The 27,134-nt window shown below is 38.3% G+C and overlaps 1 protein-coding gene across 2 annotated transcripts; it reads right to left on the bottom strand.

Annotated features, from left to right (window-relative positions):
• Positions 1-631: 631 nt before the first annotated feature.
• Ap5m1 (adaptor related protein complex 5 subunit mu 1) lies at positions 632-26,989 on the bottom strand. 2 transcript variants are annotated; one of them, XM_052733397.1, is made up of 9 exons: positions 26,713-26,989; positions 19,120-19,765; positions 14,264-14,491; positions 13,079-13,218; positions 12,315-12,400; positions 12,106-12,224; positions 8,669-8,765; positions 5,250-5,364; positions 632-4,420 (listed from the first exon to the last, which is right to left on the bottom strand). In XM_052733397.1, exons 1-8 carry the CDS (start codon positions 26,784-26,786, stop codon positions 5,282-5,284), a joined length of 1,473 nt encoding a protein of 490 aa, XP_052589357.1. In that variant the 5' UTR covers positions 26,787-26,989; the 3' UTR covers positions 632-4,420; positions 5,250-5,281. The 2 variants fall into 2 exon arrangements, with proteins under 2 accessions (XP_052589357.1, XP_052589356.1); XM_052733396.1 differs by having other exon boundaries at positions 632-5,364.
• Positions 26,990-27,134: the final 145 nt, after the last annotated feature.

Below are 27,134 nucleotides of genomic sequence, written 5' to 3' on the forward strand. Positions count from 1 at the left end.
AAGTATCCAGGGCTTAAGGAAAACCTAGACCTCAGGGTATCATGCTTACAGGGCAGCTATGAGTGGGAGTTATGCCACAGTGCTTCTGCAGGCTACCTATGTTACACCATGTTACAGGTATAAAACGGGTGGTGAAAAAGGAAAGCTACCAGCTCTTTAAGGTTTTTAACCATTTTCTAAGACAAAGCTCATAGGACCCTTAGCAAGTTTCATTTCAATGAATCGTCAATATTGTGAACTAACGCTGTTTGTAGAGATGTATGAACAATGCTGAAATGGCTCACAGGTAAACTCAGCTACACAGCATGGAACACATCGAAGAAACACACAAATGCCTATTTTGTATATATGTATATTCCATAATGGCATATTTTAAATTACAGTGAATATTTTATTACCTCACTATTTATTACATGGAGTAGTTAACTACTAAAAACACGAGTTTCTTAGCAACATAACTATGGAATCTTGACCTTTGACATTTTTTTCTGATCTTCCAAAGTATTTGAAAACTGACGATTAAATTGGAACTACAGGAGGCCAGTGTGTCACAAATTTATGTATGCATTTTTTGAGCTGTTTTGATTTATAAATTAATTACAAAATGTTTGAGTCAAAAAAGCATAAGAAATGATTTAAACAGTAACTTTTATTGTAGACTGCTACTAGGAAAAGAGCAACTACATAACATTTATAAGAATGTTTTGCCTTATTTATAAAGTTAATCATTGATAAAAAATTAAAAACAAATTTTGTTACAAATAATGGTATGTATATTATGTACCTATGTATTTATAGGACATGAAGTATACTAAAGGAATAAATCTTTAATTTGACATCTTGAAAAATAAATACTAACACTGATAATAGTTTTTAAAAACGAATTCTTTGAAAAACAGCATGAAATACATCTGAATTTTTTTTCTTAAAACTGCACAGATATTTCAAAGTCTAAATATATGGAAGAAAAGATAAAGCAAAAGGCAGAAAACACTTAAGGGAATGACTTTTCACGTACTTTGGCAATGACACCAGTTATGGGGAAATGAATGCAGTTATTATTTTAATGAGAATACAAGGTTCTATCTACTTCCTCATGAAAATAAAAGCTAACAAGATTGTGTGCTGCGTGTCTCCCTCGCTGGATTTCTGTACTACACTGAGTTTTTTCTAGTGGTCCGGGGGTGGCTGGATTCAAAGACACATGAAACACAAGTGTTTTTCAGCATAACTGTAGCCATTCCTTTGATTCTTGGGTTATCAGGGGGCAGTAAGCATGCACTCTAGCACACGACACAAAACAAGAAGCTGTACTTGGAATGTAGCCTTTGTTTTTCTCTCTCTTCAAAGCCTATGATTCCTAATATCATTGATAGGCAGAGCAAAAAAAGAAATGTTTGTTCTCTTATGTAAGAAATAAACTTCATTTGGTATTCAATTGACTTTCTAACTTAGCAGGCAGGACTTTGCATCTTCAAAAACTGAGAATAAATTGCATTCTTGGCCCTTGCTTTAAAAGGTTATAGAGAATAAACGCACGGGCTGGTAGTGTTCTAGTGATCTCCCTAATCTCAGTTGCACTTTGTCAGAACGAGGTAACTGGTAGTTAAGTGAATACCCCAGATCAAAGGGGGATTAATCACCGACTGAATCCTTGCTGAATCAACCTGTCATTCAAGAAAATTATTTCCACGGAACTTAGCAGAGGATTGAAGGTATTTGCATAACAGCAACCAACATACTTCAGCCAGGTTAAAAGGTTCAGAATTCATCCCATGTTTAGCTTTTTGCCTCCTTCTCCTTTCAGCAGCCGGGTACAATGGTTTTTAATCTGATAATACAGCTAACTATCTAAATGATGTCAGAACAGGAAAGTATTGCAAAGTTTGGATGAGGGATGGATCAATTTCACTTTCAGCAACTCCTAAATCTGATTTGTTGGAATTTAAGATGTAATCCTAAAAAGTCCCTTAAACCTGAGGACTGTTTATTAACATCCTTTTTTTGACCTTTGTCTTAGAAACAACTCCTCTACTAGGGCAGCAATCCCCGCAGAGGAAGTCCACCTATCTACCTCCCGGGGCAGTGGAGGAATCTGAAGGCCTGTTAAAGGTTTTTAAATATTGTTAACAACAATAACAGAAAAAAAAAAATCAGCAATGGATACTATGTGCAAAATGTCTGCTGCTAAACATAGCACATGAAATCAAGACCACAATATTGTAACAGTAGAAATACTAAGATGGCATGAAAAGAAAAAGATTTTGAGATAGGCTAATGTTTAAATAAAATTTAAAGACTCTTGAGATTCCCAACAAGCCTATTTACTTTTAAGTTGACAGGCTCAATTATTTAACAGTACAAAACATCCCCACTGTTTAACTACTACATTGTGGGCTTTACAGTATTGCTTAGTAAAAAAAAAAAAAAATGGAGAACAGGTTTCACCCAAATCATGACCCATCTTTTCTAGAGTTCATTCTCAGATATTTAAAACTTTCTTTAACCCTTTGGGTTGAGTAAGAATAATTACAGCATAGATATCAGGTTTCATAATCACATTTTGGCACTAAAAGGGAATTTAGCAATATTGTATCTAGAGCAGGTCTGACACCATCCAAATCTGTCACTGGAAGTCGATGCTCATATTCACTGCAAATGCAAAGCACCTTTCAAGTTAAAAAAATGAAAAGAATAGCTATCAAAGAAAATGAATAAAATCCATAGTGAGATAATTTTTTAGAAAATGATTGAAGTTTTAACCAAAGAAAGGACTCTGAGAGTGTCTTATAGCTTAGAATAAGAACATGTCAATCACGATTAAGCTTCTGGAATCGGAATCCCTTTGAAATGCAGCTGTTTCTTCTTTAATTGTGGCAGTGGACTCGGAAGAAAAGAAAGGTCCAGCCTTAAAGATGAGTAAGGAATACAAAATAGCTCAGGATTAGTTGTGGAGTTCAAAGGTCGCTAATTACACTAAGGAGTTCCCAGACACAGGGAAAACATTAAACAGGTCACCTACCAAACTGGGAACAAGCTTTGTCTTCAGAAATTATCCTGAAGTGACAGGTTTCTAGACAAAATCAAAAGCATCAGTGTGCCCAGCTGATCTCAATGGGATGAAATGTGGGCTGGCTCTTAGCTCCTAGTGTTGTGTCAGAACGGAATGGCAACAGATGGCCTTGGTTCCCCATCACGCCACGCTTTTCTAGGAACCCCTAGATTTTCCCCAGGTTTCTAGAAATGTCAAATTAGAGGTCACTGGTTTTTCTAATTTGTTTATGAAGAGAGTTTGCCTCAAGGATTATATACTGAATCTTTCCCTACTCACTAGATGAATGTGTCTTGTCTACCTTAGTATAATTTGCTAAGTATTTGTACAATCAAAATTTCCAAAAGGCTTCACTAATAAATTGAAGTAAAATGTTAAGCTTTGAGTTGAGGAGTGAGAAAAAACCATTATGGGACAATGTTTTCTTCTCACAAAAGAATTTCTACTGCTGACTCCCTTTGGGTCAGTCAGGACAGCAAGTCACTGTCCTTGTCAGGCAGTTACTCCCTTCTCCTTACTTAGGATGACTGTGAAAGCAGAACTTGGTGCTATGATAATGCTTTGCAGGCAATGAGGGTGTATAATGAGGACCGACCCTAATTAAAAAAGTGATTTTGAGTCCTAAGTTTACACACACTTTCCCTGCAATGATTGTAACTCTCCTCCAAAGAATCAGCAGCTTTTTCTAAGCCCTTTTTTTTTTTTTTTTTTTTTTTTTTTTTTTTTTTTTTTTTTTTAAGAAGACTCATTTTAAAAAAGACAAAAACGAAACAGAAGCCAGGATCAATCTAATTAGAGATCACTCTGCAAGTCCTATTTTCTGTCAGGCTTCAGCTGGTGTCAGCTAAGTTCTCAGGATCTTTAGAGTTTTTTTAATGGTTGCTTGAAGTCCAACTTGACGAGAGCATACTGCTCTGAAGCAGGATATGTGTAATAGGAGAAATGGGTAGAGGATAAAGAGCATGGCTAGGTAGTTTGGAAGGAATCAAGAAGATGGTAAAAAGAAATGACAGGGACAGATAAAGAAAAAAATGCTACATTAAATAAGTATAAATGATACTTTTTACTCATGAAAAGGCTTTTGAGTATTTACCTGAGTTCATTCATTAACAGATTTTAATGAAAAAAAACAAACAAACAAAGAGTATAATACCGAAAATTATTTTTAAAACCTTGTCCCAGGACGCTAAACAATCATAGATGACTATGCTCCTCTTCTGAAGTTACTGCAGCCTTCTTAGGTCGACTGGCATCTCAGACACACGTCATTCTTGCAGATTAAGTCAGTTAAAGGAGCCTGAGAGGGGTTAGCGTCATAACTCAGTTGGTAGGGTGCTTGCCTGGCACGCATGAAGCTGAGTTGGATCCCTAGAAGGGCATAAATTGGACATGGTGATACACCACTGTAATCCCAGCACTTGAGTGGGAGCTCAAGGTCATCCTCAGCTACACAGTGAGTCCCAGGCAGTCTGGGCTCCACGAGACTCAGTCTCAGAAAGAAAGTAGCTCTAGAACATCAAATAGAATTATGCAGGGCTTTTTATTGGCCAGGAGGAGAGAGGTGATGAAGAGTGGGTTACTATTTGAACATTATCTCCACTGGCTGCTTTGAAAGAAAGAATTTATGATTATTTTAACCAGATCATGGGTATTCTGTAAAAGCATGCTGTTTGTACTGAGGTTTGGATAAGCACATAATTTCCTTGTAAATCAACTACAAACCACAGGACAGCTGCCTGAGACTGCACCAGGAGAAGGCTGAGCTCTTACTGAAGGAAGGGGTTCTGAGACTAGCGCAGTCTGCCCCACAGGATGCCACAATTGGCCCTGTTGTGGCTGGGACTGAGTCTGGAGGCCTGCCACAGGGACAGGAAAGAACATATGTCATGGAGACCCAAGACTGATTGTAATTCAAAATGAATCACTACTTTTATGTGTTCTGAGTCATACTGGCATGAAGACAGCGGGTAACAAAAAATGGAGACTTTAAAATCTTAAAAATAAAAAAAATAAAAAATAAATAAAAAAAATTAAAAAAAAATGGAGACATTAGCCTTGAAAATATTTTTTCACATTGTATCAGACTAAAACTGACAGATATGAAGGTTTGGATAAAGAAATCAGTGATTTTTCAGTCACGGGTGATATGAATACATGTAAGAAACAAAAATACTATGATTTTACTACAGAATGTTACCATCATCTAAATCCCATTTGAATATGAGAAAATCATGGTAACAATGACGCATATGTTACTGGAGCAGGTGCTTTAGAATTCCAGATGTAATAGTCAGAAGAAATTAGTTTCCGGTCTACAAAAGGAAAAAGAAAAGAAATTAATGATAAAAATGCTTAATTTTAGCAAAAATCCAGTAAGAGAACAAAGCTATCCATTTTGAATTTGTGTAGTACAGTCATGTCATGGTAATAACTTTGAAGTATTAATATTTATTTTACTCTATTGAAGCTTTATTCCTACTTATATCTCATTAAAATGAGCTCATAAATATTTGGGCAAACCATACTGGAACTTATATGAACCTCTTATTTATACCAAATGTTTATTTCCCCTACATCTCAAATTGATTTTCTAATAAACCATTACTTTCTTCTTGGCTTTCCTTTTATGATCTCTACCAAGTCCCAAATTCTAGTTGAAGTATTCATTACTTCAATCAAAGAGTTGGAGACACAAATCATCACCCAACTCTCTCACAATACTCTCAGGAGACTGCTTTCCTGGTTTCTTAAGGTTTGGCTCCAATTTAAGCATTGGGTTTTAACAGTTTTGCCCCTCTGGACAAATGGTAACCTCTTTGAACCAAAGTTTCATAAGCTATTAAACTGATAAAATGATGCTACTTGGAAACATACACATTTTTATTACTATATGTATCACTGAATATATATAATTCAACTTTTTCTACTTTTCTTCATGCCCTTCAAATGAACACAATGCATTACCTTTCCTTTTTCTACTTTAGTAATATTGGGAGGCAGCACAGCACACGGTTAAAAGGACAGGCTCCAGTAGCCAGCTGCCCACGTTGAATCTCAGGCATGTCATTGGCTAGCTATATGATTCTCACCTCGTCTCAGTTCCATCAGTGCCCCCACCCATAAAACAGGGATACCAACACAGAAGGTGCTGTGAGGCTTAATGAGTGAATGTGCATAAAACACACAGAAATTATATCTGGCACATAGTTGGTGAAAAATGCTGCTATTAAAATGAATATTTTCACTAAACTATTTGCAGAATCAAGTTGTATACTCAGCATGAGGCAAAATGAAAGTTTGAAGGCATAAAAGGATAGGTACAATGATTCATTTGAAATAGACTCTTTCATTCAATATTCTTTATATAAAAGACAAGTAGAAGCTGTGCATGGTAGCATGCACCTATAATCCCAGTACTTGGGAGTCTGAGGCAAGAAGACAGTGAATTGGAGGCCATTCTGGGCTATACAGTTGAGACCTTATCTCAATAAATGAATAAATAAATAATTAGGTATGTTACTGATGTATTAAAAAAAGGTATATTATAGAAACTTTCTATTCTTTATTATACTTTCTAAAATGTTTAGTTAATATTAATAAAATACTTAAACATATTTTAGTTATTATCAAAAAAAATAACATTTCTCACAGATCAAAAATACTCATCTGTATTTAGACACAGTGATGATGGTTTAATATTACACTTTCATAAAAGAACATATACACTCTGAACATGCCTTCATCAAGTCATCTAAAAACAGCAGGACTGCTAGAGGGCAAAACACAGGGCCAACACAGAGGTCAAAACACGGGCTTCTCTGAGATTGCCTAGATTCTGTAGTTCGGAGGTTCCCAGTTCTTCTGAAGCATTCAGGTACAGTCCGGTCCTAGCCTTCCAATGTTTAGGGACCTTAATCCTTAGTTCTAGAAATATAAGTCTGAGGCTAGGGGTATAGCTCAGTGACCGGACACTTGCCAGGCATACATGAGGCCTTGAGTTGCAGCTGCTCAAGCTCTGCCCAAACCAACCAACAAACAAATGTACCAAAATACGAGAACTTTTATAAATTGGATTATTCCAATCTAGATACATAATCTGACATTTTCCTTACCCCCTACCTTTACCTAGCTACTTACTTCATTCTATCTACTCTTCTATGCCACCTGTGTATTTGATTTGAATTAAATAATTTTAAGTTTTGTTTTTCACATCCTGATATATTCATGTAAAAACTATGTGGCAGGAAATCATCTTTCTATTGCTTGCCATTGGTAGAACAGAGAAGGTGCTAAATAATGTTTACTGAGCCGGGCGGTGGTGGCGCACGCCTTTAATCCCAGCACTTGGGAGGCAGAGCCAGGAGGATCTCTGTGAGTTCGAGGCCAGCCTGGGCTACCAAGTGAGTCCCAGGAAAGGCGCAAAGCTACACAGAGAAACCCTGTCTCGAAAAACCAAAAAAAAAAAAAATGTTTACTGGCTATGGTATTTACTAAAAATAATTTAAATTTTAAAATGATAAGCAATTTATTACTGATTAAATCTTATGTTAAGCTAAGTGCTGAATAAATATAATCTATTCTTATAAATCACAAGGTATATAATATTGTCATTTCTACTTTATTAACTTTATTACATTAAAAGGAATCTAGCATGTGTGTTGTTTTGTGTGTGTGTGTGTGTGTGTGTGTGTGTGTGTGTGTGTGTGTGTGTATGCATATGAGTGTCACAGGACAACTTTTAGGAGTCAGCTCCCTTCTTCCATTGTGTGGGTCCCATGGATAGAACTCAGGCTATCAGACTGAACAACAAATGTCTTTATCCACAGAGCCATCTGGCTGGTCCAAGAATGGAGTTGTGTGAGGGGAATTTTGAGTGCTTGTGAGAAAACTCCAAGAAAACAAGACAAAAGTCTTGTGACCTCAGTTTCTTCAAAAAGATGTATTGTTCTTGGAATGTGCTCTCATGTCACTCCCAGGTGTAGTGGATAGGCATGAGTTGATTTTGATTATTCATTACAACTGGTTATTGTTATCGTTTATATACCACTATGAAAAAATATGTTTTGCCAAAGTGTGGCCTGTCTACCACATGTGGCTTGTCCTTGTGATTGGACACTTTACTCATGTGACTTCTCTTAACCCTCCGAGTATAAATTGTCTGATGCTCTGAATAAAGCTGGCTATTGCCTGAGGCTTTAGTCCACCTTGTTTTTAGGCTCCTCTCCCATGTCCCACCACCTTTAGAGCGCTAAACAGTCCCCTATTTCTTCTCCTTTATAAATGAGGACACTAAAACTTTAAGACGTTCACTAGTTTTTTGAAAGTTACAGTCATTGGAAATAGACAAGAGTTTAATATAACCAGAGCAAAGCAAATCCATATATACTATATACTAACGCCCAACTGGGTCCTACTCATCCAGACTGTATTTGAACAGAGGTCAGAGGGCAACATAAAGCTCACAAAGGGTTATGTGGGAATGGACCGAGTCACAGACATTTTTAAAAAATGGGATTATTTTCCAATCTCCAAGTTTCATTACATTTTAATTTTGCTTTAGGTAGTGACAACATAGTACCATTTTAATTCTGTTTAGTTTGAACCTGTACAACTTACATGCACTTATTTTTGGTTTTCCTGATGCAAAAACTTGAACCGAATGCTGATCTGCATAACATCCAGTGAGTGTATAATCTGAGATCCTGAAATGAAGCTAGGGAAATGAGAGAAAGTCAACTGAGGAGGTGATTGGCTAAGGATCTTCATCACGTTTTCCCCTTCACAGTTTTTAGAGCGTCACCTGACAGTTCACAAACTAGACCCCAATACTAAAGTACAGTTGTGAAGACACACAATAAATGTGTGCACACCCCTTTGTACTAGTTCCATTTCTTTGTGAGTGCTTAACTCGTACAACCACTCCACTACTGTGAAGCCTGGGCACACAGTGAAGTAGTGAGTGCTCAGGACGCAGCAGCCGAGCGTGCATCTGAACTCAGAACCGCTTTTTCTGCTGCACTGTCTGATAGATCATACAGTCTTTTCTCCCTAGCAGGCTATTTGTGATAAATTCAGGTGACAATCTTTTTTTAATTAATTAATTTTTCTGTGTATAGGCGTTTTGCCTGCGTGCATGTCTGTATCTGATGAAGGCCAGAAGAGGGCACTGGATCCCCTGCAACCGGAGTTACAGAAGCCGGTGAGCCATCACATGGGTGCTGGGAATTGAATCTGAGTCTCTGGAAGAGCAGCAGCAGCAAGTGCTCTTAATCCCTGAGCCAGCTCTCTAGCCCCAATCACACTCTTTCATATGTAGGAATGTATATGCTTTTTAATAAAGCATATAAATGCAATCACGACAGGAAGAAGTATCAGTTTATCTCATGCTTGGGGAAACGGCCTGCTCTACTTAATTTTTTTTGATAACCAAAATCTAACTTTTACAGAACTGTTAACAAGTTAACCCTTCCCTCATCTGGAAAACCTTTCTAAAATGTAACCCACAGCTCTTGGATTCCATTGGTGATGTAGGGTTATCACTGTGAACACCAGCACTGCACTGTGCTGTAATGAGGCACTAGTACCTTTCTAGTCTCTGTTTGCTGTGGTTCTAATCTGTGCTGGTAAACACCTCATTTAGCAAGATCCTGCTCTTTTCAACACCCCTACCTACACTAAACCAAGGGCCTTGCACATTCCTGGCAAGCCCTCCATCTCTGGGTTATATCCCAAGCCGTATACTTTTTTCTCCTCTCTTCTCTGCAAATTTCTCCCATTCTGTGTTTGTGCATGTGCGTATAATAACTCTGAGATTGTAACAATCTCTTTCTTACAGCAATTCACTGAGTTTGAAAGCAAAGAGCTTGTGTTTGCATCAGTGTTACAATTCGCAGTGCTGGAAGTTATGTAGACAAGGTCCATTTCCATATTTATTATATGCTTTGGATCAGACTAGAACTGATTAAGGGAAAGAAATAAGTAGAAAATTCTAAAAACTACCCTTGGTGGGCACACAATGTAGTAACATTCCATATTTTTTTCTGAAAAAAAAAATCAGGAATTTAAATAAAAAGCTTTCAAACAAGATAGTAGGCAAAGTCAAAGCTTGCCCAGAAAAAATGAATTCTTAGCAGTGAACCCCAATCTCACTACTGTTGCTTTCATAGATATTTATCTTTCATCTTTGACTTCACCAATAGCATTCTCTTTTCCTGTAAACTCTGTGGTTATTCCTTCAATTTTCCTTATTGATTCTTCTGAATCTTTCTTTATTTTCTTTCGTTTATATGATCGTATTCATTTCCTTGCATCAAGTTTTTCTTTTCAATGGGTACTCCTAAATCCTTATATATGGTGGATCTCCCATGTGAATCAAATTTTAGGGCTTTATCTATCTGTTGTACACTTATTAAGAAATGCTGCTATTACCAGGTACACATAAACATATATATTAAGCAAATATTTAAGTACTAGGTGCTGGACTAGATGTTGAATATGAAACAAGAAAGAAATAAGACCATACAGTCTCTGACATCATGCACTTGCCTTGAATCCATTGCAGATTAACACTCATAAATGAACCATTTTGAAAAGTTAAAACATCTACCAAAGGAATAGGAGATGCACGTCCTCTATATTCCAGCCTAAATAACTTGTCCTTCCTGTGTAGAACTTACATTCTAAGCACCAGCTTCTGAAACTGTTTACCTCTTTTCACTCTCTAAGTCACTTTAAAACATATTATGTTTATGCAAGCATGTACATTATGCGTGCTGAGTTGTGTGTAAGCACAGGCACATACATGCCATGTGTGGATGTAGAGGCCAGAGGTCAATGTTTGAGAGCTGGTTCTTTCCACCCTGAGTTCCAGGGACTGATCTTAGGTGAATGCTTTGACCTACGGGGCCATCTTGCTGGTCCTTAGCCCATTTTTCAGATGAAGACATTAATTAACTTTCATGTTTATCTTGTCCTCAGAATTTGCTTTGGCCAGAAGGACTCATGTTTTCTCTGAGACACCAAAAACCGTTAGTCATAGTTTTTTTTTTTTAAACTCTTTGGAAGCCTGCCACCCAGCTCCCAAATAAAAACATGGAGACTTATTCTTACTTATGAATGCCCAGCCTTGGCTTGTTTCTAGCCAGCTTTTCTAACTTAAATAATCCTGTTTCTCTTTAACTATGTTTTGCCTCTGGGCTTTCACCTTTATTTATTCTATATATCTTTTTTTTTTCTTCCTGCTCTGTGATTGACTGTGTGGCTGGTCCCTGGTGTCCTCCACTACTTCTCCTTTTCTTGTTCCTCCTTCTTTTCTTCCCTAGATTTCTCCTATTTATTCTCTCTGCCTGTCAGCCCCGCCTATTCTTTCTCCTGCCTTGCTATTGGCCATTCAGCTCTTTATTAGACCAATCAGGTGCTTTGGCAGGCAAAGTGACACAGCTTTACAGAGTTAAACAAATGCAACATAAAAGAATGCAACACATCTTTGCATCATTAAACAAATGTTCCGCAATATAAACAACTATAACACACCTTAAAATAATATTCCACAACAGTTAATACTGATCAGTCACTAATCCACACTACTGAAAACACTCTAGAGATCAAGGGCTGCATCTTATTTTTGAACACAAATCTAATTTGATAACTAGGAGTTGGGTAGTTTAAAGTGGAGTGTTTAGGTTATTCTTAACTACTTCCCTTACAATTTGAGTACTTACTGAAACAGAAAAATGACGACTACTGGCCATGTGTGGAGATTCATGATTGTAAGCCAAGCATCTAGGAGAGGCTGAGGCAGGAGGCTCATAGCTTGAAGTCAGCTAGTGTTACATAGGGATATGGAGACCAGTTTGGGCTAAGGCACAGATCCTGTCTTAAAAAAAAAAAATAAAAGAAACACAGAGCACCCCCCAATAAATGTTTTTAAAAAGGAACTTAGCTACACAAAAAGCACAGAATTGTTTTTTTTTGTTAGAAAATACTAAAACTCAAATATATATGTAGTTTAGAACTAAGTTAAGGGGTTCTAATGCAATGTTTCATATATTTACCTTTACGTATGCTGTATTTCCAATGCAAATATGATCAAATGGCTGCTTGTTATGGCCCTTGACTCCAAAAGTTACAGTTCCAGAAAGACTAATTTCCATTGATTTGGGGAACTTCTGCCCTAAAACGCAAATGTACAAATCAATTATTCTAAAACAGAAGATTCCACAGCAAATGAGAAAAAAAAAATCAATAAAAAAATCTTGCTCACCAATAATCCAGACCAATAAGCTTTTTTCTCGAAATACCTCAAGTTGGCCAAAACTAACTTTGTATTCCAAATGGGTAATTGGACCTCTTTAAAAAAAAAAAAGGAAAAAGAAAGTAGAAAAAAAACCTCAGATATAAGTTTTAAAGCGATGAGCCAAATCTTGTTTGTTTTTTATATCACAAAAGCAGATCTGTATTCCTACTGCAGAAGAGAATGAATAATGAATACAGATTTTAGAAAACAGCAGACATCACATAAACATTTACAGTAGCTATATATATACATTAGCATTATAAAAACAATTATAAAAATCACATAGATTATATTACATGCGTTGGAACAGTATTAAAATTATGTTTTACTAATTAAGTACACTTTGTAAAGTGCTTCACTGCAGAATACATTTTCAAAGTAGAACTGATCTATGCTCTAATTGACTAATTCACCAGATTGCTGATGGTTAAGACTGATTTATATGTAGACTTCAGAGAAACTGTACCAATAAAGCCAGTGGCACAATGGTCCTTGAGGAAGTTACAGATTTAAGCTTGAAATTTATTTGCAAGCTTAAGTGGAAAAAAATGAGGCACCATTTAAAGTTAAATAGATTCTTTTCGCAACCACATTTTAGCTCAGAATCAGTATTCATTTGAATATAAAATTATTTAGATTTTAAAAATATGGAAAATGAAGACACTTTATTGTGGGGCAGTAGGAATATAGTAGAGAGGACAACAACCATGATGTCATATTATTCACCCTACCTGTTGTAAAAAGGTATATGAGCTTCACAGATTTCAAAATTATTTTTTACACTTTCATGAAGTTTTAAATTAACTGTTATTTTTAGTTGTACTTCTTCTTCTTTCACGTGATAAGAACCCAGTATTGGTGGGACAGGGACCTGAAACCAGACACAGCTCTTAATATAATTCTCATGTTGATGAGTCTAAGATATAAATGCTGACAGGGAAAAAAGAGCTATACTTTATAATTATTATACACAGGTATGGCTTTAATAGCTGGAGGGCTGTTCTCCAATGCTTTCACAACAGCAATGGTGTATCTACATTCATCCTGAGGGCATTCTTCCACCTCTCTGAACAGAGACAAAAGGTACCTTACAGTCCATACTTGTTCCTACTCTTGCTCTTCTGTGTTCTCACACCTGCAGCCCAGGTCATCCTTTATGCATCCTGCTAACTGTTCCGCTCACAGTTTCAAATGTTCATTTCCTATCCTGTGACTGCAATTGTTTCTCCTTTCCTGCTCCTAGCTCAGCAATAGCTTAACGGGTCATTAATGACTGACTGAAGAGGAAATTTTACAATGATGTGAGCTAATCATCTTATTGGTGCACACAGGGAGGCTCTCACATGTAGGTCCTAGAGCTGTAAGAGCACTGCACACAGAGAAACCCAAAGACAGGGAGCACTGGGGATGAGGCAGTCAGTGTAGAATGACCTTAAGTCTGGTTCGAATTCTCAGGTAGCCTACATCTATTTCTTCTCTTGAATGATAATAAGAATTCCTGTTGAATTCTTACCAAAATAAATTACTTCTAGTCAGTCTGGCTTGAACAGGATTTTCTAATCTAATTGGCTGATAATTAGGACAAGAGACAAGCGACACGTTATAGTGGAAAACACACCAGCCTCTGGGAATTTGGAAGACTTGGGTTCAAACCCAGGCTGTGCCACTTATTGGCCAGAAGATTTGTTCAAGTCATTTAACCTCCCTAAGACTTTCACCATCTATAAAATGGAGATAATAACATCGACCTTAAGATGTGTTGAAATTCCTAGAAAAAGACACACCAAGTGCCTAGGACAGTGTCCAACACACAACACTCCCGCCATGAGCACAGATAACTACGGCTCTTATTACATGTTTATTTAGCTAAGATTTCCTGGAATTAAGAGTTGTTTCCTGTTTAAAGCCATGAGTACCTGAGAAGTGTAGTGGCATAAGTTGAATGACTCTAAAGGTGGAGTGAATGGGAATTTATAAGGCCCACTAAACGCAGAATCATCCATTGTATCAATGCTACTGGAAGTCAGAATGGCAGAATCAAGAGAAGTCACACAAGGGTGGACGATAATATCTTGAAGTGGAGAGCCATTGGTGGGGAGGTTCAAGCTGATGGTAACATTTGGCATGATTCCTTCCAAATCACACTGTAATGAAAGCAGAAACGAGTATTACCAGGCGCTTACATCAGTGCAGCTTGCCTGAGGCTTTTCTGAATTCAAGTCATTTCAGGAAATTGAACTTTTCTCTTTAGGAATTATCATTCTCTTTGTTCTGTTTTCTGATGAACAGTTTGATACAGTTAGCCAAGCCAGTGGTCAGAGGCTTCACAGTTCCCCTGGCTCACCTTTAAGGCCCTATAAAAGCTAGTTCAAACCCACGGGTTTCCCTCAGGCGCCTTTGCAACCAGGCCCTCACAATGTTACAGCTGTTATCTGACTTGCTTAACTCTAGCGGTTCTCAACCTGTGGGTAAAACCCCCCCTGGGGGTTGAACAACTGTTTTACAGGAGTCACATATCAGATATTTACATTATATTCATAACAGTAGCAAAATTAGTGATGCAGTAGTAATGAAAATAACTTTACAGTTAGTTGGGTGGTCACCACAGCAACAACTGTATGAAAGGGTGACAGCACCAGTCACACTGATGAATGTGACTTTTGTTACATTGAATCCAGAATGTAAAAAGTTGAATGTGAATTCAACTTTTGTTACATTGAATCCAGATTCAGACATTTCAATGGTTCTTCTTTCATTTCATATACTTTTAAGCCTTTCATTGTTTGGTTCCCATCTAACTCTAATCTTCTACCCCTTGATTTATGTTGCAAATATATAGAAATTCTGCATTTTGTTTTCTGAATAAACCATACTGTCTTGTATTTCCATGTGCACCTTAACACCTGCGAGTCCCTTGCAGGTGTGTTTTCTCCCTACATAGCATTTCACTTAGTCTGGTGTGATCACTGTCTGGGTAAGGGCATCTGCAGCGAAGCTTGACAGTCTTGAGTTTAATCCCCAGGACCCACCTGATAGGAGAGAACCAATTCTCCCAAGTTGTCCTCTGACCTTCACATGGGCGCTACGACATGTGCACCCACACTCATAACCCACACACACAAAATTAAAGGTTTGAAAGAAAGCCTTGCACTGTTCATGCCTAGCTCATTTTGTGATTGTGTAAGTCTAACACTGTACAGTCTTACTGAGGGTCTCCTTTTGCATGGAGACACAGGGTCTTCTTCCCTAGGTGACTGGGTTAGTGTGCCAATGGTAGGGTAACTACGGGGGATTTCATTGGGAGGAAGATAAGATAGCTCCATAGATCTGTCCATGAACTCCTATGTTGTGGCTAGCCGGGCCAGATGGAGTACTTTCACAGCCCTCTCCTTAAATTCTTGCTTTGAGGTTCAACAGACTGAAATGGCAGTTCCCAGACTTCTCTGTGAACTCCTCTACCAAGACTTTAAGAATAAAGTCTTAAGGGTTTTGTTTCTGTAATCAAAAGAAAAGATTTATTCCCCAGCTCCTCTGGTACTTGAGAAGTCTTAATGTCTTTATTTCATAAATCTACACCAACAAACCTTACTTGTGTGTATAAATGTGGGTGTAGGGAGAGGGGTGTACTCAAGGTCTTCCTCTGTACCTTCATTCTAACTTGACATTTACTTCTTATTTTATTTTTAATTATGTACATGTGTGTGAATATGTGTGTGGGTATGTGTAATGAGTACAGTGTCTGTGGAAGCCGACCAGAATACAATGGATCCCCTGGAGCTGGAGTTACAAGCAGTTAGTGGTGAGCTGCTCGGTGTGGGTGCTGAGAACCAAACATAGGTTTTCTGCATAAGCAGTAAGCACTCTTATTTGCTGAGCCATCTCTCCCTCCTTTACTTGGTGAAGTCCTGGATCCCCTTAGCCAAATGAACCATAAGAGTTCAGTGGCATTGTTTGATTAGACACAGAAGGCGTTTAATGGTAGGGCTCAGCAGGCAAATGCTTAGGTCTAGATGCTATACACAGTCTGTACCACGCTGTGACTACTTATCACCATGTCATTTGTGCTTCTATTTGTTTCCCTCCTGCAACTTTAAATTCTTTCAAAGCAAGAGCTGTTCTGTGCTTCTTCATATATCCACTGCTATCCACAAGAGATCCTAAAAATGTTTCCATTTTATACCCCTTTTCTAATTTTGAATCTTATCTCTTCCTCAATATTAATATAAAATCTTTCACTTTGGAAGGTTTTAAGAGTCTGTTTAGTTTTATGGTTTGTGTGTTTGCCTGAGTGTATGTATGTGCATCACATGCAAGCAAGAATCCACAGAGGTGAGAAGTGGTGTCAGACCACCAGGAACTGGAATTAGAGAGTTGTGAGCTGCCCTGTGGGTGCTGGGAACCAAATGCAGGTCCTCTGCAAGAGCAGCAAGTGCTCTTAACCACTAGGCCATCTCACTTTGTAATGTTTGATTTACCATCTAACACATATGAATTCATTAGTGTATCTGATTCAGATTTAAGTACTTCAACAGAAGGCAGGCATTCTGAACTGTGCTGGGGTACAATCAGTAGCTTAGAAGTGTCTTTTTGTCCTTCTTTGTGACAATTACAAGAATATCAATCAAATCTCAAATTTGAAAGTTAAAATGACAACTCTTCTTAATAGAGAATGTAAAAACATGTACTATATTGCATTTGTATATTAGTAAGAATAAACAGTTTTGTTTTTTGCTATTTATTGAGATAATAAATGCAGATATTTAATAGTAAATAGTATTAAAACTTAAAACATCCTTTATGTGTAAAACATCCCAGCAGTGTATCATTCACAATGGGATCAAAGGCACTGCAGCACCATGGAAACCTTCAATAAGCTACCCACTACCTAATCACTTAAAATACCGTAAGTACAGGATGAGAACTGCCAGTCTAGAAGGAATCTTTAAACTCTTTATTAAAAGTTTAGCATATATGAATCTGGACCTCAGAACTAGGAACTATAAAAGCAGAAAAAGGTTATCTTCCTTTAAAATGATAAAAGATTTACGAAATTATGTGACTTTGTAAGGACACAGCACATTAAGAGGTAAAGGACAACCTCAAAGAAACATTTAGTATTAGGTTGAGGTGTACTCCACCACCCCTCCTCACTTTAGAACATTTCTTAGACAATTACATTGATTTTAGTGTATATGAGCACGTATGTGTGTATATATACGTGTATAAACATGTACGCTACAGCACACGTGTGGAGGTCAGAGGACAACTTGTGGGAGTCAGTTCTCTTACCATGTGAGACTTCAGAATGGAACTCAGATTGTTTGGCTTGGGGATATGTGCTGTTACTGGCTGAGCCATATCACCAGCCCCTCCTCCTGTAACTAACAAAGATTTCCACTATGGTCATGTGAACCAGCACTAAGGCATCAGCTCACACTTCTCATAAACAAGAAAGTGGGGTCAACTTATCAATGAACAGAGAAATGTACACATCATGTTAATCACATATATATAACATCCAGGATGAAAACATAGTGACCTTTCTAATTTTTATCACACTGAACTTATGAGGAAAAGACTCGACTACTTTAAGAGTGATGAATGACACAGTCCATGACTGTCAAGCCTCTTAAAATAGAGGTCCTCATAGGATGAATAATTGGAATGCAATTTTGAGCATGACAGAAATTTTTAGCATAGGCAAAACTTTTAGGTTACTTTAATTAGAAGAGTCAATTTCCCTGTCTAATTCTGTTCTTAAAATTTACTATATTCATAGAATTTATATATAGTAACTAAACATTAAATTTACAAAGTATACAAAATAAAGGACTAAAAAAGATATTTGAGAATACTAATACATACATGAAGTGTTTAATTGGAGGACTTTGATCATTATTCATCCTGACATTAATCATTGTTATCTCTATCGACGTTTCCACTGTTTTCCCCATTTTCTAACTTTAAGACAGATAAATTGACTATTGAGTTATTTAAATAAAACAAGACCTCTTGTTATTTGATGTAAAGTCAGAGGACCTGTCAACTTCATCTACTAGGGAAATGGAAGTGAGATGATGTTAAGTGTATTCCTAAGTTCTCCCCCAACTGCTCTTTCCCAGTGGTGGACCTGATCCCATATCTCTTCAGTGTGACTAGACTGAGTGATTGGCTTTGCAGCTAAGAAACAGAATGTAGTAGAAACGATGCCATGTGGCTTTTCAGAATAAGTAGTAAAAACAATAGCTTTGAGTCTTTCTCTTTCACATACATACAAACATACACTATTTGATCTGAAAGAAGCCAGTTACCAAGTTGTAAGAATACTTAAGCAGCCAGTGGAGAAGTCATGTGGAGTGGAACAGAGGCCTCCTTCCATCAGACAGTCCTGACTTGACAGTCATGTGAGTAAGTCATGTTGCAAGCAGATATTCGAGCCCTACTCAGGTCTTCGGATGATAACAGCTCCAACCAACATCTCGACTATAGGCTCATGAGATTCTATACTGGAGGTTCCCAGCTAAGCTGCTCCTAAATTCTGACCCATAGAAACTATGAAGATAATGTCTACTTTAGAGCAATGGTATAATTCATTATATAATAGTCATTAAGTAAATAATTTGTAAAAGATACAGAAAGATAACATAAAATTTCATGCCTGCTGCTAAGGATAACAAGCATATCATTTAAAAAAATGTAAAATACAACTGTAAATTTTACTGTTCTTCAGTGTTAAATGCTATGACAAAACAAATCCTGGAGAAAACCTCACCTTGCAAGCGACCGTTCCAACAACTTGCCATGTGTCTGCTATATCCTGTTTACCATACTGCATGCATTTTACTTTTTCACTGATAGAAATAGAGATCTGTGGTTTTCCTTTGTATGCTCCAACTCTCCATGCTGGCTGTTTTTGTGGCTGAGTCACAGATGAGCAATTAATACTAGTCAATGAATTCTGCAAGTTAGCATCCAATAAAGTACCCAATGGACAAGCCTGCAGAAGCAAGTCAGGCAATTGACTCAATTTTGTGTTTACGTCAGTGTCATTTTTCTGACTTGAGTAAAGAAAATCCTGTATCCCAAAAAGCAGTTCCAAGCCTTGTGAAATTCCACTAATACTAATTAAAGATGGGCGAGGGGACAGAGCTTGTTCAACTAGTGGAACACTTGCATATATCATATCATTCCTCAGAAAAGCAATGACTGGCCAGAGTTCTTCACCTCCTACTAAAAGTCCATAGATAGATGATTTATTGATGTATGAACAGCTATCACGCCTCTCCACGAAGTCTTTATCATCATCCAATAATCTAAGTTGAAAGAGTAATGCCTTAAGAAAGGGACCATCTTCAGGTACAGGAACATAACTCTGTCCATTCAAGATTTTGGCTCTCTTTTCAACAGTAGGATATCGTCTGTATTAGGGAAACAGAAACATTACAAATGATTCTCCAAGTAAAATCAATGAGAGAATTAAAAAGCTTTAAAACAGAAGGCAAACAGTCACAACTATAAAACATAAAGCAACAAATAAATAACATACACTACCAAAGGAAAAAACCCTAAACCATTAAACCTTCTGACTTATGCCTGGAACAAATGCTTCATATTTAGTTTGTTATCTCAAATGGTAAAATGTACCACATACTACTGAAAATAACTGACTCAATTTAATTAGGTTTTTAAATAGGTAGAGTACATATTTCTAATTTAAAACCTTTGTTTTTCAGCCACTCAGATTTCCTCTTGGTAGACGTCATAGTTAATCTGACTGTCAACTTGGTGGGATTTAGTGTTATGGGATATTTGAAATACAGATAGAGAGACACACAGGAAGGAGTAGGGAGGGACTTAGAGATTCAGGGTCTTTTTGGTTTGAGAGTGAAGAGATGTTTCTCTTGCTGGGTCTCCAGTCAAAAAGGAAGGTCAGCTGGTTGCTTCTTGGCTTTTCTGATCTAGCAGGTTTTCACCCCAATATCTGACTCCTGAGGCTTCATTGGTAACTAGAACAATAGAGACTTAGTTAAATCCTACACTTGGAGGCTGCGTCTGAGCTGGTGACCGCGGAGCTAGAAATCCTGCCATCTGAGTGGCAGGATGCTGACTGCGGCATGGCAGGGTGCAGACAGTAGTTAAAATATCAGTAGATTCAGGTACAGCCACTAAGCCAACAGAAAAACAATTTAGTCTGCATGGAAACAGATCTCTGGGTACGTCTGTGGGACGTTCTAGATTAGGCTGGTGTCGGAAGTCCCACCCTGAACACGGGTGACCTCATTCCATGGGTTGGGGTCCTGAATTGACTGAAATAGAGAAAGAGAGTGGGGAAGTAGAATTCATTGCTCTCTGCTTCCTGACTATAGATGCAATGTGACCAGCTGCCTCAAGGTCCTGGACCATGACTTCTCCAACCTGATGGACTGCACCCTTAAACTTTGAGCCAAAATAAACCCTTTTTTCTCTTAGGTATCTATAATAAGTTTTTTTTTTTTTTTAAATTCCACCTTAGATTAATCACAAAGAAGTAGTTATATTTAATGCTCTAAACTTTTAGATTCATTTATTGCAATGATACTAATTTACATAATGAATAACAGATGTCCTGAATGTTCTTACCAACCCTTGTAAAAATATGAAAGATCATTTCAGTAATAATGACTTATCTCTATGGCCCTGGAAGATATTTAGAGATAATAAAAAGAGGAAAATCAAATTAATCCTTTACAGTTTATGTGCTCTGGGTAGAATGTAAATTTACTAATCTATCTGCCCCCATCACAAAATAGAAGATGCTTAGACACTGTGGTGGTATTGTGTTCCCCAAAATATTGTGCACCCTAATAAACTTATCTGGGGTCAGAGACAGAATAGCCACAATATTAAACATAGAGGATAGGCAGTGGTAGCACACGCCTTTAATTCTAGCATTCCAGAGGCAGAAACCCATCCGTTCAAGGATACAGCCAAGCATGGTGACTCACACCTTTAATCCCAGAAAGCAGCCTTTAATCCCAGGGAGTGGTGGTAGAAAGCAGAAAGGTATATAAGGTGTGAGGACCAGAAACTAGAAGCATTTGGCTGGTTAAGCTTTTAGGTTTTGAGCAGCACAGTTTAGCTGAGATCCATTTGGATGAGGACACAGAAGCTTCCAGTCTGAGGAAACAAGATCAGCTGAGAAGTTGGCCAGGTGAGGTTAGCTGTGGCTTGTTCTGATTCTCTGATCTTCTAGTATTCACCCCAATAACTGGCCTCAGGTTTGATTTTATTAATAAGAACTTTTAAGATTCCTGCTACAAGACACTTTTGGTCATTTATAAGAATCCATTAATCACATCTACACCTCCCTCCAGGGCTAAGGACTGAGTCACTAGCTCCTAAACACAGTTTTTGACTTTCAACAAATATATATTTTCATTATTCCTTTTCTTTCTACTTTTAGGTCCAGCATAAAGCTATCTATTAGCTACTCATTTTTTTGAGTAAATAAGCAAACTCTCTGTGATGGTTCTTCTTGGTTGTCAACTTGACTATATCTGGAATTAATTAAAAACCTATGTGTCTGGGTACACCTGTAAGGGATTTTTTCTTTTTTTTTTTTTTTTTTTGGTTTTTCGAGACAGGGTTTCTCTGTGTAGCTTTGCGCCTTTCCTGGATCTCGCTTTGGAGACCAGGCTGGCCTCGAACTCACAGAGATCCGCCTGGCTCTGCCTCCCGAGTGCTGGGATTAAAGGCGTGCGCCACCACCGCCCGGCTTGGGATTTTTTCTTCTTAATTAAATCATTTAAAGTGGGGAGATCCACCTCTAACCTAGATCTTTGACGTGGGAAGATCCACCTTTAATCTGAGCCACATCTTTGGCTGGCAGTCTATATTAAGATCATGGAAGAAGGAAGCTTGTTCTCTTTGCATGCTTCCCTTCAATCTTGCTGAGAAGTCCATTCCTTTACTGGCATTCAAGCCTACTTCTTGTGGATTCTAGTGTATATGGAAGACCAGCTGAGGTATCCAACCTCATGGACTGAACAACCACTGGACTCTTGGACTTTCTATTGGTAGACAGCCATTGTTGGACTAGCTGGACCACAGGCTGTTACCTACTTCAATAAACATATATGGACACACACACACACACACACACACACACACACACACACACACACACACGTTCATTCTATCAGTTCTGTTCCTCTAGAGAACCCTGACTAATATATTCTCCTAAGTCCATTTTCTTATTTATAAAATAAATGATAGGTCAAGGGGTATATGTCAGTGGAAGAGAATATCTTCGCATGCATGGAACACTAGGTTCAATCTCCAGCATCAAAACCAAACAAATAAAAACCTAGCAAATGGATAGGAACTACTAAGACTTCTAAAAATAATTTTCATAACGATATTTTTCTCGACGGGCAGTGGTGGTACACGCCTTTAATCCCAGCACTTGGGAGGCAGAGGCAGGCAGATCTCTGTGAGTTCGAGGCCAGCCTGGTCTACAAAGCGAGTTCCAGGAAAGTCGCAAAGCTACACAGAAATCCTGTCTCTAAAAACCAAAAAAACAAAACAACAAAAAAAAAAAAAACCAAAAAACAAAACCAATATTTTTCTCTAATAAGATGGTAACGTTTGATAATAAAAATAATGCATTAAAATGATCTACTAATTAGTGGACCTTCACTTAGATTCTTATATATTTTTCTGATTGAAAAGGGGAAAAATCAGTTAGTATACCATTAGTAACTTGTCATACTCTCATAGTTGACAATAAAGAAAATAAACTAATCTGGGAACTTAAACAATGTCTCAATATGTTTCAAATTTTGTAGGATTACTTAATCTGTCATTTCTAAGTAATCTAGGTTTTGTTTCATGTTGTGGGATAGTTTGATCACACTCTGACACTCCTGAGACTGCCCAATAAAGTTATACCTTGAATCAGGGGGTGGAGCCAGTGACCAGAATTGGCCATAGAGAAGCCAGCAACTTGGATAGAGAAGATGCACATGAAGGAAAGGGCAGGGACTAGAGTTTGAGCTTTCTTAGTTCTGGGACAAGACGTGTCTCTTGCAGTATCTCCAGCCTAAAAGCAAGGTCAGCTAGTTGCTACTTGGCATCTCTGAACTAGCAGGTTTTCACCCCAGTCTTTGACTCCTGAGTCTTATTGATAAATAGGATGGTAGAGACTTAAATTAAACCTACATATTGCAGCTATGGCAAGCCAGGGCCACAGGACCAGAAGCCTGGCCAGGCCATGGTACAGCAGATGATAATTAAAATATCAGTAGATTCATGTGCCCCTGCTAAATGGATAGAAAGACATCAGTCTCAAGACAGGATTCAAGCCTTAAGTGTCCCTACAGCTATGGGTGTGATACCAATCAGAGGTGCACTTAAGCTGATACTATAAATCAAGATTGTTGTATTAAGATCATCCGCCCTCTTGTATTATAAATGATAGCCACTACTCTTTGGCATGGATGTAGAGAATATGCAGTGGTGTGGCTATTTCCTCCGGGTTGAGGTAGAGTAGCTATGATAACCCAGGAACCTGTCAAGGCCTCCTCTCCCCCAAACACCAACTACTACCACACAACAGTAAACAACTGACTCAGGTGACTTTGGCTGGTGTGTGTTCTTGTGAGTCACCCATGCTCCCTTAAGTAACCCCAACAAACACACTGGTTTGCCAATCTCAATTTGAATAGATTCCTTTGGTCTGTTATTGTCCTTTAAATCCAGAGTTATTACACATTTCTTTACATCTTCCCAGAAAAGGTTAAGGAATATATGTTAATTCACATATATTAGCCTTAACATCAGCTCCAAGTGGTCAGAATCTGAAAATGGAGAACTTCACAAAACTAGCAATTTATTCAATAATACAGAATTAAGGAGACACATAGATGAATCCTGTGAGACAACCCCCCCCCCATTTTGCTACCTCCACGGAGATGTAGTGTAACTCACCTAAATGTATCTGAATGTGTCTTCTAAAGTATATAATTCTGAAAACTAATATGACCTTTTAAAATATTTATTTTTGTCATTTTTCAGTTATATATATAGAGAGGGGTGGGTATGTGCATTTGAGTGCAGATGGTTTTGGAGTCCAGAAGAGGATGTTGGATCCATTTGGGGCTAGAGTTTGTGGTGGCTGGTGAGCTGCCTCACGTGGGTTTTGGGAAGTAAACTCTGGTCCTCTGGAAGAGCAGAGCATGTTCATAAATATCAAGCATCTCTTCTGCCCTACATGACTTCTTCAAAGGACTTACTTTTTCAATTAACGAAAGTCTTACTTCAATTACAATGCTAAGATACAAGTGTATACACATAAAATCAGAACATTGGCACAAAAAGGACAAAGTAATAGAAGAGCGATAGACCAGTGTTTATATGAAGCAAACATCAATATTGAGTCAATGAAGAAAAGATATAGGGCTTACATGATGATGTTAGGAAAACTGTCAAATAGTATAAAGAAAAAGTGTATTCCCACTCAACACCATATCCAAAGCTGTACAACTGGACTAAAGGCTTAAATGTAACAGATAAAACTATACAGAATGGATAAAATGGTATCTATGGAAGGTAAAGGTAATTCACAGAAAAGGAAACTCAAGAGACTAACAAATAATGTTACAGAAAAATATACAAATAGAAATTAGACCTCCTTTGTTGGTAAAAATCAGAATAAGAGTCGGTTAAGTACAGAAATTTACTAATTCCTAATGAATGTGTTAGCATTCAGGGAAGCTGCTTGTCAATATTTTGTCAAAATCTGTATAGACATGTCCTAAAGCCCTGTTTGAGGATGTCTACTGTAGCACTGTTCTGAATGGGAGAGGCAGCTTGAATCTATCACTAAGGAATGTGAGTGAAGGAATCCATATATTCCTACAGATCAAATATCCAGATCTGCAGTGTCAAATATGGTAGACGCTAGGTACATGTGCTATTTAAATGTAAGCAAAACTAACAGCTGAGGTCAGGCATGGTGGTTGCATGCCTTTAATCTCAGCACTCAGGAAGCAGAAGCAGGAGGACACCTATGAGTTTGTGGCTAGCCTGGTCTACATAGTGAGTTCTAGGTCAGCCAGTGCTACACAGTGAGACTCTGTCTCAAAACAACAACAAAAAAAACCTAGTAACTGAGTTGCTCAGTCACATCACCCACACGTGCTTACTGGTTTCTAACATTAACACACTTACAATCCACCCCTTTCTATCATGCAGGAAGTTCTAGTGTATGGAGCTGCTTTCCAAGAATACAAAGCTACTCAGTCAGAGGCTTCTCAGAAATACTGCCAAGAACAGAAAACAACTCAAAGAATGACAAATGGGATCACATGAAATGAAAACCTTTCTGCAAAACAAAACTACAAGCAAAATGGAGAGAGAGCCTACAGATTGTGGAAAAACACTTAGCCAGCTATACTTCATAAAGGGGTTAATGTCTAGTATAAAGAACTGCAAAAACTAAACACACACACACACACACACACACACACACACACACACACAACTTCCAATCAATAAATGGTGAAATGAACTGAATAATCAGTTCTGAAAAGAAGAAACAAAAATATCTAAATCATAGAAGAGTGCATGATTGCCTTCCATACTTTAAGTTACTATATAGTCCTCTCCATAGAATTATTTTGGTAAGATATGGCAAAGTCTTAAAACGGGACCGGATCACTTATGCCACCCAGGAAAAAAGTGAGTGTAATTTAATTTTTCATAGTTCCTTCTATTTTGTTCAACCACTAAAAACTGCAAACGATAATGATTTCTAACAATCGCGTATACTGATAAGACGAAAACAACAGTATCGCTCAACAAGGAGATTCTGTAAGCATGAATTAAAATGTTCTGAAATAATTTTGCCACTGAAAGTTGAAAAATCTGAAACATGTTTAGTGCTCAGTAAGTATTTTTTCCTTCATCATTTCTGTACCAATCTTGCACAGATGGAATTCATTTTAAGATACAATAATACTGTCGGGTATGGTGGCCCACACCTTTAATTCCAATACTCAAGAGGCAGGGACAGACAGATCTCTGTAAATTCGAGGCCAGTCTGGTCTGCACAGCGAGTTCCAGGATAGCTAGGGGTATTTTTGCCTCACGACAACAACAACGACAAAAAGATACAATAATAGTAGTATTAGAACGCATGTAGCAACATGGGCCAAGCAACTCACTTCTTACAACAATGTCAGATAAGGTTAGCGTACAAAGCTTAACTTGCCCAGTGGCACTCAGCGAGCTGTTCCTGGCAGATCTGGGATTCAATGCACCACAAAAACTGCTACCTGATCCATCCTGGGCCCCATCATGCCTGAGGACCCAGACTTGCAATTACCTGGAGAATCTGACGGTGCCACCGAGTGGAGTTCCCGGTTCGTGACGTATGAGCCACAGTGCCCGCTGGGCCATGGTAAGCCACCGAAGTATCAGATCATCACGGAAACTAAGGTCGCCAGCCAGCCAGAGCAGACGTCCCTGCGCCGCAAGAGCTCACGGGAGACGCTCGCTCTTCCCGGTGAGGCGACGCAAGTCTCCCGGTCCCTGCAGGAGGTCAAGACACACCTCAGACAGGTCCTAAGAACCCGCACCCGGAATCCGGGAGGACTGCAAAGTCTCTACCTCCCACTTCCGGGATGGCGGCCCGCGAGGCTCAAGGCGCGTCGCTCGCTCGCCCGCCCGCAGACGAGCGTCTCCGCGGCCCGCCCGCCGCTCGCTCCTCTCGCCCGCCCCGCCAAGTCCGCCCGGCGCGCGCAGCTC

Source organism: Peromyscus californicus, unplaced genomic scaffold (genome assembly GCF_007827085.1).
Source record: "Peromyscus californicus insignis strain IS unplaced genomic scaffold, ASM782708v3 Scaffold_12__1_contigs__length_115047231, whole genome shotgun sequence".
Taxonomy (NCBI): Eukaryota; Metazoa; Chordata; class Mammalia; order Rodentia; family Cricetidae; genus Peromyscus; species Peromyscus californicus.